The 15,453-nt window shown below is 36.4% G+C and overlaps 1 protein-coding gene across 1 annotated transcript; it reads left to right on the top strand.

Annotated features, from left to right (window-relative positions):
- The first annotated feature begins 717 nt into the window (after nucleotides 1–717).
- Nucleotides 718–8,402, top strand: adora1b (adenosine A1 receptor b). The gene is made up of 2 exons (XM_067393783.1): nucleotides 718–1,669; nucleotides 6,362–8,402. Exons 1-2 carry the CDS (start codon nucleotides 1,329–1,331, stop codon nucleotides 7,044–7,046), a joined length of 1,026 nt encoding a protein of 341 aa, XP_067249884.1. The 5' UTR covers nucleotides 718–1,328; the 3' UTR covers nucleotides 7,047–8,402.
- Nucleotides 8,403–15,453: the final 7,051 nt, after the last annotated feature.

Here is a 15,453-nt window from a genome sequence, read left to right as displayed (position 1 = left end):
TAGTAATAAATAAATAAATAGTACATTATATATATATTTATTTCTATGTTTACATTTTGCTAAAAGCCATTTCTGTCTATAGCAGGTTCAAATGTGACTTTCAAAAATATACCTACACTGATAAATATTACATGGGGTAAAAAGTGGGACAGCTAGCCCTGTTCTCCCCTACTTAAATCTTAAACATCAAAAGGGCCTTGCAAAGAGTGCTGGATACAGCATTTTTGACTAACTACATTAGACTGGCTTCATTTGTGAGATGACTGGAGCATACTGTGATTTTATTTACTCTTGACTCAGTTGGCACATGTAGATTATTAAACCTATTAGTCTACTTAGAACTATCTTCTATGGGGTGTCGTTTGAGCGTTTAAATTAGTCACTGCTTATCAGCCACTGTCACTTCCTAGTCCCCTCCACTCTCATGGGTGCATCTCATTTTATAGTGAACACTAATATTACACTATAAAAAGGGGCACGGTCAGCCTCACTCTTTATCTCGAGTTAAACTTTGATTGAAGACACATACAATGATGAGAAAAGTAGTTCGGGCTCTCTACAAAAGAAAGTAGCCAACGCAGGTTGTCCCTCAGACATCCTCAAAGAAGGAGCCAAAATAGGCGGTGCGGTGCTGGGGCTGGTGTTTTTTTCTCCTGTCAAAGGAAAACGGAATGACCACTGGGATTGGCATTTTCACAAAAGAATAATCTACACGGGTTAGCTGGGACGTATTTTGTTCTTAAAAACGCTTTAATTTGCTAAGTGGCCGAGTATGGGTGAGACAAAGGGCTCTACCCATCGACAGCTATTCTGGGGCACCGCATAGCACGGGAGTGTTGGAAACGACCCGCGCTCATCTGGACAATATCTTGTTTCACATATCCAAGGACAAATATGGTGCGCCTTTTAATTTATTTTCCTACTGTTTGGACATCCAGAAAACTGCCTGACAGTTGTAGGTGACACGAAGAAATGTATTTGTATGATTGTGGGCTGAATAAGTGGCGCGCGCCTGTCTCGCACGAGCGCAGGTGGATCCAATAAAGAGGCGTTGTAGTAAACGAGGAGAAAACGTCAAAACTAGTCGATATTTTCAGCATAAGATTTTGTAAGTCACTTTTTATGGTTTGTGAGGATTATTCTTCTCGCGTTCCATTTCCAAATGTAAACAGGCATGTGTGGAAAACCGCTAGTCTTTTGAGGGGCAACGCTTTAATGGGAGGATTTTTCCATGGACTACTACAGTTAATCAATTTACACATCACTTTCACTGGAACCCATTGACGCGTGGATATTCATCGTCTTATCAATTCCCTTCGAGCAGAAGAATGCCCGAGGACCTCTCCGCGGCCAAAGCCCTCTACATGGGCATGGAGGTGGTGATCGCCGTGTCATCCGTGATAGGAAACGTGATGGTGGTTTGGGCAGTAAAAATTAATAAATCCCTGAGAGATACTACATTTTGCTTCATTGTTTCTCTGGCGCTCGCGGACATTGCAGTAGGAGCGCTCGTCATACCACTAGCGATAACTATAAGTATCGGACTCCAGACTCACTTCTACAGCTGTCTGCTGGTGGCGTGCACGGTGCTGGTTCTGACCCAAAGTTCTATCCTCGCTTTGCTCGCTATAGCCATCGACCGATACCTGAGGGTCAAGATCCCAACCAGGTAAAGTTATCATTCTCAGTCCCTCTGGTGCAGATATATTGTATGGGATGTGTATGTGTGTAGTGGGGTCCGAATAAAACAATGAAAAATAATGACGTAAATTGAAGAAATATATAATAAAATATATAATAAAAATATTACATTAATAGTTAATTAGTTAATTAATTATAAAGAATAATCATCATCATCCAATAAGCCCCACTGTCTGGCCAGACTGTTTTTAAGTAACATGCAGTTTTTGTTGCTTAAGAGGTACAGATGGAAGAAACCACGTGTACCTGAGCTGATGACATAATATGACTCATACATTTCTACACTGCTTACACCATATATTTGCAGAGCTTTCCATAGATTTGAACAATTCATAGAGAATGTGTCTTTAAGTTAGCAGTAAGCAACATGTCTAAGGATCTGAACAGGCTCTTATTTTCATTTTTCAGAACAGGTATTATATTCTTTGGTATATGTAGTATAAGATTGTTTTTTGGTTGTTAGTTCCTTATTTTTGTGTTGCACTTATCACTTAATGTCAAGTGTCAAAGAGATCATAGACAACATTCAAAAAACATGAATTGAGTGACTTCATCACAACAATTCACTGTTAGACTGCTTAAAAGCTGCACCTGGCTCAGTATGCACATGGGCTAATTTATTTCTTTAGGGCACAAAATGCACAAAATGCTTTTAAGTTTTAGCTACATCCTATTTACAGACTCTATGTCTGGGTTACCCTTTCTCCCCAGAGGAGCTAAATGCAACATACTCAGCTATGTAAAAGCCATTCTATTTTTAAAATGATTTTTTTTCATTTGTAATGCATAAAACATTGGAGTCCTGTGTTCAAATCCCAGATGAGTTTATTCTAACTTTGCATTTAATTTTGTGATTTTGCTTTGCATTTAATTTTGTGATTTTGCTTTGCATTTAATTTTGTGATTTTGCTTAATTAGCATGACCTGTAGTAAGTATATGCACAGCAAAATCTCCAGAGTTAAATCAACTCTGCTCAGAGTACATATGGTCCCTCTCTAAATAGTGTTAAAATAACTCTGAAGCAGAGTTGAAGTTAATGAGATAATTAAACAATTAAGTGATGATTGTACATTAGTGATGAACACCTGCTGTTAACAAGCAGAATCACTGAAGAGAAACACAAGAACTAAAACAGCCCTAATAATTGCTTAATTATCTCATTAACTTTAACTCTGCTTCAGTGTTATTTTAACACTATTTAGAGAGGGACCAAATGTACTCTAAGCAGAGTTGATTTAACTCTGGGGATTTTACTGTGTGCCAAAATTAACATCCTATCCACCACTTCAACACTTTTGTGAGGTGGCTTGTGGGCAGACACATAGCAAAGGTGTGAGGAAAATATAATACGGGGGCTATACATGAAAAAAATTACCTCCTGCAAAACAATTTATTTTGAGAGGGGCAAGTGGAGAGCAAAAACAATCCCTATAAAGAAGTGAAGTGTGTTGAGTTGCTGTCGTGAGCGAAGAATGCCTGTCGGATCAGCCATTGTGCACAATAGATGAAAACACAAGATATCAAATAGAAGGCCTACAGTGGGGTCATTAGAGAATAAGATCATTAGAGAAAATAATATTTAGCTTCATCTCATTTATTGAATTGTTTTACATTGCATATTATATCAGCATAACAATTTGAGTAAAAAGTTGAATATAGTGTATCATCTTATCTAATATTTCTCACTGATGGCAGCATTCGATCTAGCCTATATGAATTCCACAAGTTCCATCTGTTATAAACCCAGAATAATGGAAAGGTGGGCTTAAAGGGTTAATTCAACCAAAAATAAAATTTCTGTCATTAAGTACTCACCCTCATGTCATCCAAGACATTCGTTCATCTTTGGAACACAAATTAAGATATTTTGATGAAATCTGAGGTTTTCTGAACCACACAGGCAGCATGTCATTGCATCTTTTGAGGTCTAGAAAGGCATGAAAAAAGACATCAGTTCAGACCTAAACACGAAAGCTCTGCACTGCGTTCACTACATCAACTGCGTAAGGGACTGACATAGAAGAGAAGAAATTGTTGCATTGTTATTTTTCTTTTGTTTTTGCGCACAAGAAGTATTCTCGTCGCTTCATAAATTTAAGGTTAAACCACTGTAGTCACATGACTATTTTAACAATGTCTTTAATTGATTTCTGGACCTCAAAAGGTGCAATGACATTGCTGCTATGTGTGGTTCTGAAACACTCAGATTTCATCCAAAATATCTTAATTTGTGTTCCGAAGATGAACGAAGGTCTTGCGTGTTTGGGACAACATGAGGCCAAGTACTTAATGACAGAAATTTCATTTTTGGGTGAACTAACTCTTTAAGTAAAATATATAAGTATGATAAGTTCCGTGGTCTACTGGGCTGAACTAATGCAGAATGTTACATTGTTACAATGTTACAAATATTTTTTATTTATTTGTTCCACTCTTCAATAGTGCATATGGTTCTTATTCTGTATAAAGTGTAGTCATGCATCACAGCTTTCCAAACGGAACCATCTATTTTTGTACAATCAGAAAACTGTTAATTTGTTCATAGCAACTTAAGAACAGAAGAAACAGTGCTTCTCTTGGACCTACAGTATGAATGAGTGAAAACAGTAATAGGCTATACAGACATCATGTAAAAGAGTATGAATATTGAGATGAAACAATTCATCATTAAAGGGTTAGTTCACCCAAAAATGAAAATTCTGTCATTTATTACTCACCCTCATGTCATTCCACACCCGTAAGACCTTTGTTAATCTTCGAAACTCAAATTAAGATATTTTGGTTGAAATACGATGGCTCCGTGAGGCCTCCATAGGGAGCAATGACATTTCTTCTCTCAAGATCCATAAAGGTACTAAAAACATATTTAAATCAGTTCATGTGAGTACAGTGGTTCAATATTAATATTATAAACGGACGAGAATATTTTTGGTGCGGCAAAAAAACAAAATAATGACTTATTTAGTGATGGACGATTTCAAAACACTGCTTCATGAAGCATCGGAGCATTAATGAATCAGTGTATCGAATCATGATTCAGATCACGTGTCAAACTGCCAACGGCTTAAATCACGTGACTTTGGCGCTCCAAACAGCAGATTCGATACACTGATTCATTTGTGCTCCGAATCTTCCTGAAGCAGTGTTTTGAAATCGGCCATCACTAAATAATATTAAAAATATTTAATATACCAAAAATATTCTCGTTGCTTTATAATATTAATATTGAACCACTGTACTCACATGAACTGATTTAAATATGTTTTAGTACCTTTATGGATCTTGAGCGAGGAAATGTCATTGCTCCCTATGCAGGCCTCACAGAGCCATCGGATTTCAACTAAAATATCTTAATTTGTGTTCCGAAGATTAACGAAGGTCTTACAGGTGTGGAATGGCATGAGGGTAAGTAATAAATGACAGAATTTAAATTTTTTGGTGAACTAACCCTTTAATAAAAGCACATTCAAGCAATGATTTCAACAACAAAAAACATCTACTTAATCGTGACAAACAGAGTCTATTGACTAAGTGCACCTTTGTGTGGAATTCAGACAGCTGCAGAGACTTGAAAGTCTGCAATTACATCACAGGTACCTTTGTTGTGAAATCATTCACACAAAAGACAAGCAGTTTGGAGAGAGACCTAGAATCTCAGATAAAAGATGGTATCTTGGAGAAGATATATTGAAGGACGAGCAGAAAAGTAATGCATTACAATATTGTGTTACTCCCTAAAAAAAGTAACTTATTGCATTACTTTTTATGGAAAGTAATGCATTTCATTACTTTTGCGTTACTTTTTGTCATCTGAGCCGGGCTGTTTGTTTGTTTGTTTGTCTATATAACAACAAAACGTTCTATTTTGGCAAATGTAATGGCCTTAGGCTGAAGGAATGCAAATTAACGCCTGTACAGTAAAGGGCAAACAAACGGCAAAGCAGTTCAAACAAACAAGCCTTTCAGCTGTGCTGCCATTCTTGAATACAGGAGAAGAGGATGCAGGAGAAGCAAATGAGCAAATGGATGCTCACATTTAGTCTAGAATAACCATCATTTTTACACAGTGTACACAAAGCCTCTGCATTTCCAATTTCTCTCAACATGGAATGGAAAATGGAAAACATCTTGCGTTACTTTTTTGAAAATATAACCCAGATATTTTGTTGTAAATTTAAAAGTGATGCATTACTTTACTAGTTAGTTACTTGAAAAAAGTAATCCGATTGCATAACTCGCATTACTTTTAATGTGTTAACAACAAAATTGAGGACGAGAGGGAGTGGGTTCAATTGAATCGTGCCTTCTAGTGGTGGTACTTTGTCACAATTTGGCTCTTAATTAAAGTTAGACAGCAGGTAAAAGAAAGCTGGCCTTGGTCATTCAAAGACTATACACCTGATTTCAAGTGATTTGCAAAGTGACCAAAAATCTGTACCAGGATTAATTATACAGAATTTAGCCATATATTTCTTGTAATATCACTGTAAAGCTGCTTTGAAACAACCTGCATTGTAAAAAGCGCAATATAAATAAAGGTGACTTGTTTTCTTTACTGCACATTTTGCAATAATATTGCTGAAATTGCATTAATATTAGTGCATAACTAATTAAAATTTTTATTAAAATTGTTTGCTAAATTGTGTTCTTGTTTTGTAGTTATAAACGAGTGGTCACTCCCAAACGAGCTGGAATTGCAGTATTCATGTGTTGGACGGTGGCCTTCATAGTCGGCTTGACTCCCATGCTGGGCTGGAACAATTTACACAACCTGCAACGTAACAACGCCTCAATCGGCCCTGACCTCATCGTCACCTGCCAGTTTGAGAACGTCATCAGCATGGAGTATATGGTCTACTTCAACTTCTTTGGTTGGGTGCTTCCCCCGCTTCTTTTCATGCTCATCATTTACTCTGAAATCTTCTACATGATCCACAAACAGCTGAATAAGAAGGTGTCCAGCCACTCTGAACCGAACAAGTATTACGACAAAGAACTGAAGCTGGCGAAGTCACTGGCACTAGTCCTTTTCCTATTCGCTGTTAGCTGGCTTCCTCTCCACATTATGAACTGCATCACGCTCTTCTGTCCGAGGTATGAGAAGCCCATGTTCCTCATTTATATTGCCATTCTGCTCACCCATGGCAACTCTGCCGTCAACCCCATCGTTTATGCTTTCCGCATCAAGAAATTTCGTACTGCGTTCCAGAGGATCTGGAAGCAGTACTTGTGCTGCAAGGAGGCTCCTGCCCCTGAGAGCCAGCAGAGCGAGAGACTGGATAACAATCACTATATCGCTGCGGCTGCTGTACCTCCAGAACCTGCTTTGGAACAGAACATCTGACTGACATCCCAGCATCCTCTAAGGAGGTCCAACACCTTCTGCTGGATGGACGGCCAAAGCTGTCAAACCTTGGTTTGTCCCTTTTGAATGTAAATCAGAGCTCACTACAGACTATTCTGGCTGAAATGTCCATTTATTGGAATGAGACAGCATTGCTCAAAAAGCACCAATTCAGTCAAATAATTTTAATGAGAAAATTCCCCACAGGAAATCTTGCTTTATGAAGAAGCCCTGAAGGATGTTTTTATCTACAATGAGTTTGAGAGTGCATATCATTCAGTTAAATGAGAAAAATTCTGAAATATTTGCTCAAATAATGAATCAAAGATTGCACACAATTGTTTTTTGTGCAGTTCTGTCATTAATATAGTTAATATGGAAACATCTAATCACCAGTTAATGGTTCTATATGAATGTATGCAGAACCGACATCAGAGCACCATACACTCTCAGGTTCTTGGATATTCTGCTTGTATTCTGAACCTTTGTGCACAATGACAGGAAGAGGATGTCAGAAACAGTGACATAGTGATGGACACAGGTTTTACTTGTCCTATTACGGAGCATCTAAGAACTGGTCTTTAATTTTGAAGGACAAAAGTATGTATTGCAGGCAGCTGATACTGCATTTTACTAACAGTTGCGGTGAGGTTATCTTGCCTTTTGGCAAATTTGTGCGTGTATGTGTATGATTGTGCGCATGTCATAACAAAACTGGAATTGTTTGAGGAAATTAAGATGCACTGAAGTCCTATTTATTCTTTTTTGCTATGACCGGAAAACAAAAGTTGAACTGTCAGTAAGACTAAATCTAAACTATTTGAATATTCAGGGTTAATAAATGATCAAATCCAACAGTGTATTACCTTTCAGTATTTCGCTATACTTTTTCCAAAATCATAGTAATCAATTTTTAAAACAAAAGGGCGCATAAAGGATTGGAATGAGAATGTTACACTACAAGGAAAACCTACTGAACTATTTTGGTTTGTCTTAAAGGGATAGTTCACCCAAAAACAAAACAAAAATCTGTCATCATTTACGCACATTTATGTTATTCCCAACCCGATCTCACGGCAATTCGTACGTATTTTACGAGGTAGCTAAATCGTATGAATTCATACGACCTCAATCGTACTAATTCATACGTTTTTTGCTAAATCGTATGTATTTTACGAGTTGACAAATTCGTATGAATTCATACGAATGACCTACCCCAAACCCCGCCCCTAAACCTAACCGTCACTGGGGTTTAGACAAATCGTACGAATTCGCACGAGTGAGGTCGTATGAATTTATACGAAATAGCCACCTCGTAGAGTAAGTACGAATTGGTCGTGAGATAGCGTTGTAATTCCAAACCCATATGATTTTTTTCTCCTGTATAACACAGAGCGGGATTTTCAGCAGAATATTCACACTTCTCTGAAAATGTTATATAAACTAAAATACAATGATAAACTATTTTATAGAGTTTTCATTTTTGAGTGAACTATTCCTTTAACCCTCTATGGGGCTAATTATGAAATCACAGCTAGAAAAAAAAAAAAAAACTTTATATTTAAAATTTATTTAAGACTAAAATCATTTTCCAAAATTAGTATTCTAAATTTGAATTTGACTTTTTTAGGGTGTTGCTGTCATTTACTGACTTTGTCCTATTAGGGTAAATTATTTTCGGCAAATTGTCTGAAACTTCACACTCATTCAAATGCATTTTCGCTATTTGAAAAGTAGTGAAACGGTCTTAGTGTTTCAAAAAACATTTTGTCATTAACATTACATTTCATCTTATGCTACTATTTCATTTGGAAAAAGTGCAAAAATTTGCAACAAATTCAAATGCAATTTCACTGCCTGGAAAGTAAAGAAACAATGTCTTAGTGTTTCAAAAAGCATTTAAAAAGTCTTTAAAGTGTTAATTTAAATTTTTTTTTTTTACTTTTATCATTTATTCACCCTTATGTTGTTTAAAAAATGTGAAGTTACATGTGGCCAAGTATGGTATCTTATACTCAGAATTTGTGCTCTGCATTTTACCCATCCAAGTGCACACACACAGCTGTTTCAAGGGCACCTCAGTTGTGGGTAATGAGAGGAAGAGAGCACTGTTCATTTACTTCCCCCACCTACGTTTCCTGCCAGTACTGAGACTCGAACATGCGCCCTTCAGGTTACAAGTCTTACTCTCTAGGCCACAACTGACCCAACTGCTCCAACGCTGTATGAGTTTCTTTCTTCCGTTGAGCTACAAAAGATATTTTTGCAGAATGTTGGTAACCAGACGGCAGCTATTGACTTCTATAGTAGGAAAAAAAAAATCTTAAAAAATATCATCTTTTTAGTTCAACAGAAGAAAGTCATCCAGGTTTGGAACAACACAAGGGTGAGTAAATGATTACAGAAATTAAATTTTTGGGTGAACTATTGTAGCACAAGTAAAAATCAACAATACTCTTCTTTTCCAGTGTACCACACGCTATCCACACGTAACTCGATTTTGAACCGTTTAGTCATCATATTTGGAGCATTGCTGCTTGTCAGTTTAGTGACGCCAATAGGCAATAGCATCTGATCATGTAGTATGGATGCTTGCATAGGATAATGTACCCAAATGCCTGACTTCCATTACATTCTATAACTTATATTCTTCATCTCTACCCTCACCCTCACTGCTTCTATCCTCCTTGATCCTCAACTTCTTCCTTTCTTACTATGATCTCATTTTCTGATTGCACTGCCATCACTATCATCAATACTTTCTGGAAAGGTTACAGCTTTTCCTCTCTGTGTTCTATAAAATTTACAAACATCAACCTAAAACGGGCAAAAAGACTATTATACTGCCTGCCAGTACTGAAAAATAGTGCCAGCTACACAGAAAATATGTATCCCCTTAAAGGACTGTGAATGACACACAGATCTTTTGTACTTTGAGTTATTATTTTTGCAAAACGTGCATTAAAAAAGACAAAGAACTTTAGAAAGCACATTTGGGTGTATAATGATATTTAAAATATATATAATATAAATTATTAGGGGTGTAACCATAGACATATTATAATGTATATGGGTGTAACTGTACACGTATTCGTAACCGTTTCACAGGGCTTATTGCAACACCATTAACCACAAATAGTCGCAATAAGCTCTGCGTTTTGTTACTTAAAGGTGCTCTAAGTGATTCTGAGTGGAGTAACTTCCTGTTGACGTTCAAAGTATTGTCAAACAAAACAGAGGCTAGCTAGACCCTCCCTCCTCCTCCTCCTCCTCCTCCTCCTCCTCCCCCTCCCCTCCATGCTTCCTGAAACAGTCATGAACGCGCATTTAAAATCATTCTTGTCGGTTATTGGCTGGAGCATGTTTATTATGTTTCATGGTCCAGGCTGCACCAGTTAGTTTTTATTGCCGTTTTCGGAGCTTGTGGCGACTACAGAGACCGCGTTTTTTTACAGTGTGTTCAGGGGGACAGGCAGCTAGCAGAAAGTGAGAAGATGTTTGCTGTATGTGACAAAAAATGTTTTGGCCTAAAAACGTGTGACCTCACTTAAAGCACCTTTAAGATACAGTGCAACTTACTGAAACGGTCACATCTCTTGTCATCGCTCAATCAGTGTTTCAACGGCGGAAAGATGTCAATAAATAATGTCATATAGCATTTACCTCAGAAAAGCCATTCAATGTCCAAAGTTTGTTAGTTCACCAGACAAATTAACTCTTTCACTTAATATATGCACTGTATTAGCCCATATATTCATTATTTTACTTAATCTGTTAGTGATGTCTTTATTATTTAATGTTTGTTTATATAAATCTGTCATGAAAATGACAGCCACTGTATGGACATGATTAGGCTATATTTCAACAACGAATTGGAGTAAAACATAATTTTATAACTAGATTTTGAAGTTAATGCAAAAACTGCCTTATGTGCAGCTTACATGTTTGCATACAATTTGTTATTTGAGTGTTTATTTATTATATCTAAAAATAAAAATTTATTTAATTTAGGCTAACAGTTTGTGATCAGTTGTTAAAGGGTTAGTTCACCCAAAAATGGAAATTCTGTCATTTATTACTCACCCTCATGCCGTTCCACACCCGTAAGACCTTCGTTCATCTTCGGAACACAAATTAAGATATTTTAGTTGAAATCCGATGGCTCCGTGAGGCCTTCATAGGGAGCAATGACATTTCCTCTATCAAGATTCGCAAAGGTATTAAAACATATTTAAATCGGTTCATGTGAGCACAGTGGTTTAATATTAATATTATAAAGTGATTTTTTTGGAGCACCAAAAAAAAAAAAAAAGACTTATTTAGTGATGGCCGATTTCAAAACACTGCTTCATGAAGCATCGGAGCACAAATGAATTAGTGTATCGAATCTGCTGTTCGGAGTGCCAAAGTCACGTGATTTCAGCAGTTGGCAGTTTGACCAAAGAATATACACTAACAAGAAGCGACACTCAATAGAACGTTCCGCTGCAACACCGGCACCCAGCAGCAGCCCTTACGGGTGTGGAACGGCTTGAGGGTAAGTAATAAATTACAGAATTTTAATTTTTGGGTGAACTAACCCTTTAACCTTTAATATAGTAGCATAATGTTCAAGTAAGGGCGTAATGTTAAAGCATTAGCAGAGATCCTTTTTTTATTCTTAAGAAACTTAGTTATAATATATTTTAATATATTTAAAGACAAAAACACAATTTGTTCAGTAAACCACGGTTTAATAATAATAATAAAAGTTAGTTTTATGCTAGTTCCTCCCCACCTGCTGTACTGAACCTGTACCGAATCGTAACTTCAAAACCGAGGTACGTACCGAACCGTGAGTTTTGTGTACCATTACACCCCTAATAAATAAATATATATAAAATATAATGCTAATGTCTCCTTCACTTCCTCGTTGCCAAATGAGAAAATGCTAAAATGCTAAATTTTCTATATTATATTAATGATTTTGTTGTTGTTTGGTTTTATGTCCCATAGAGGGTTAAATTGTGTATTTTTTTGAGATGATAAAATGCTTTCTCCTATCCCAGCCAAAAGTAAAGCCATTTTAGGCTGATTTCCTCAAAACCACACCGTGGCTCTGGGGCGCTATCAAAACATTGCTCTGTTTGTTTGAGCATCCTGACCAGACCTGACACCAACATCCTGACCGTGAGTTTGGGCGGAATTTACTCATGGGGGAGTTTAGGAATTTGTTTAGGAGTTATTTTTGAAATTTCATTTGGTCACAGTGGCACAGAAATTACACACGTCACTTGTCACACTTCTGTGGGGTTTTTGATCTCATGTGGATGTAATACCAGGTCTATACTGACATCAAAACTAAACATGTATTTAATCTGTACATAGCAATGTTATGCACCATGTCCAAGTACATTTTGTTCATAATTGTTAAACGGTTGTGGAATTACAATCATTTGTACATGAAATATTTCTGAGTAAATGGGAACAACGGGCTAATTAATTCTTGTTATTACTTCACTGCAACAGAGAGGTGGGAGCTTCTTGTCCCTGAAACCCACGCAGTTCTCAATGTGATTGAAAACAGGAAATATCAGTTTACTATCAATGGAAGTGGTTCATCATCATTCATCACTGTCAGCACATTTGCCTTATACTCTAGCTGTTGGTATCAGCTTTTGCTTGCCTCATACTAATGCAAGACAAAAAATAATAATTTAGAAATTACTCTGTGTTAAACAATATCTTGAGATTTCCAAATAAACCTCTATGCCATCATTCCACATGCGTGAGCAGAAAGCAACCAAGTAATAACTGACGTTTCTTGGTAGAAATAACACAGGTCCCAGGGGTCCACATGTGTGGGTAGGGGAGGCAGAGTTGCTTGGCACAGTTTTTATCTTTGTTGAATATCTCAAGTGGAAAAAAATATTGACACAATTGTGCTCAAATGAAAGCTTAAGTTAAAGAGCTATACATTCAGTGTCTCTTGTAATATGTACTAAATTTTGTTCATTCAAGACTAAAGTTATGTTAATTTACATGTGGTTACAAATGTGTTAAACATCAATAGCTTTGAGATGGTAGCAAAAAAAATAAAAAATGTGATAATATGAAACGTTTAATTTATGATGTTGTTATTTTTTGCGCCACCAGTTGCCTTTTTATCATATTATTCTGTTCTATTACTATTATTATTTGTGTATGTATCTGTATGTATGTGGTAAATGATCATAGCTTGTATGAATGAGCGATAAAAAGGAATAAATTACAAATGATTTTAATCAATGATTTTAGCCATGCAATCTTTTATCACAGGCTTTCAAAGTTCCTAACTATGGGATGTTATTTACACCACAGAATAAAAATATAAAAAGGTAATTGCAACTTTTAACCTCACAATTCTGGCCTTTTTTTTTTCGCATTTCTGAATTTATATCTCACAAGTCATAAGAGATATAAACTGAGACTTTCAAGATATGAACTCGCAATTCTGAGAAAAATGTCAGAATTGCGAAATGTAAACTCGCAGGAGACTCACCAGAAACCACCAGCCAAAGTTTCCCCAATAGTTTAACTCAAGATGTCCGTAGTCTATGCTTCGTCACGTATGTTGCTGATATTCTCTCTTACAGTGTCTCTGTTAAAAATTCCTTAAAGAGATGTGCTGATAAAACAGACTTCAGTACTCTGCGCCGTATCACGGTGTTATATTGACCTCTAGTGGAGGTAATGGGAGCTGAATATAAAATAAAGCACGCCATTAAAGGTGCAATATGTAGAATTTTCTGTCCGCTAGACGCCTATTCAAAACAAAGGCGTAGCTTGATGACGCCAAGTTTGAGCGTGGAATCTTGCAACGTGTGGTCTCCACCTCAACGACCGGTGGAAATAAATCGGGATAGGACTCGGCAAGAAATCATGTTCATGGATGCGATTATTAACGTTACTGTAGTATGAAGCAGAGCAGGACCGAGTGTTGTGGGAGCTGAACGAGGAGCTGGAGCGATTGTGCAACATAAGCCTCACGAGCAAGGGGACTTTTATTATGCCACAGTCGCCGGCGCCGTTTCCGGTCATGAGTATGAGGTAACTCAGCTCTGTTTATTATATTAGATACATTTGAGTGTGTTAAATGATGTTATAACGTTACTCTGTGCGTTCGCTCGGCGGCTGCTGTGAGACACTGTTACACACTGCAGTAAGCTGATCGATTTTAGAATATATTAAATGCTGGATGGCTTGTGTTGATAAATGGCATGCAATTAATTTTAAAACATATTGTATGATGGAGAAAATTATGTATTACTGTTACTAAAAATAAAGCTGCATCTGATTATACTATGTTAGCTACTTGACAAAATAGTGTTTTTCTCTGAGGCAAGGTAAAGCATGGTACTCGCAAAAAAATCAAGAAAATTAGATTTAAACAATAAGACTAATTGTGTTGAGCTATATAAAAACAATTAGTTTTCTGTCTATAAATGAGTCAAAACAGATGTTCCAGATGTCTATTAAAATATCTAATATATTAAAGCGTATTGGTGTTTCCATGGTTTCTACAAAATAAAACCGGAAACCGAAGGTAACGCGGGTATGACGCAATTGACAGGCGACTCCTCACACGTCCCGGAGCCTTGGTTAAAATTGCAATTTTCTCACGATTTACAAATAGTTGGAAACATTTGGGATATTGTAAGTACTCAAGTGAACAAAAATATATAACACTGGCCTAGTGGTTTTTGGATATTTTACTGCAAAATTCTTACATATTGCACCTTAATAGCCTATTAGGTCAATTTTGCCAGATTTACATACATATTTTTGCATTTTCTAAGTGAATATAATATGATTAACATATAAAGATACTAATATAAATATATATATATATATATAAATCTATATCTCAAATATAACTCACTGATTTGACAATTTATTTTGAGTTCTTTTTTTCTCTTGCTATCTTACTGTTAATTTTATCTAATTCAGGTTTTTCCCTGTTTATTTTCCTAATTGTGCAGCGCTTTAGTTCAACGTTTGTTGTTTTTAAACGTGCTTTATAAATAAACTTGAACCTGAGCTGTAAAGCGAAAGTTAAGCGAACAGCACCGCCCAGTGGTTACATAATCCAATGAAAATATAGCTGTATTATTATGTGATGTTATTGCTGCTTCTCAAAGTCAAGCACAAACAGAAAGAAAGAAAGAGAGAAAGAAAGAAAGAAAGAAAGAAAGAAAGAAAGAAAGAAAGAAAGAAAGAAAGAAAGAAAGAAAGAAAGAAAGAAAGAAAGAAAGAAAGAAAGAAAGAAAAAGAAACGAACTGAAGCTGCATCTTATTTGAAGTTTGAGTGGCCCTTATAATATCATCTACTGATCAATACTCTTAAAAAAAATGTTATTTGCTGGAAGCAGCGGTTTCTATGGCAATT

The sequence above is a fragment of the Chanodichthys erythropterus genome, chromosome 9, assembly GCF_024489055.1.
Source record: "Chanodichthys erythropterus isolate Z2021 chromosome 9, ASM2448905v1, whole genome shotgun sequence".
In the NCBI taxonomy this organism is placed as follows: Eukaryota; Metazoa; Chordata; class Actinopteri; order Cypriniformes; family Xenocyprididae; genus Chanodichthys; species Chanodichthys erythropterus.
The sequence above is the reverse complement of the archived record's forward strand: the minus strand, read 5'-3'. Positions and strand labels throughout refer to the sequence as shown.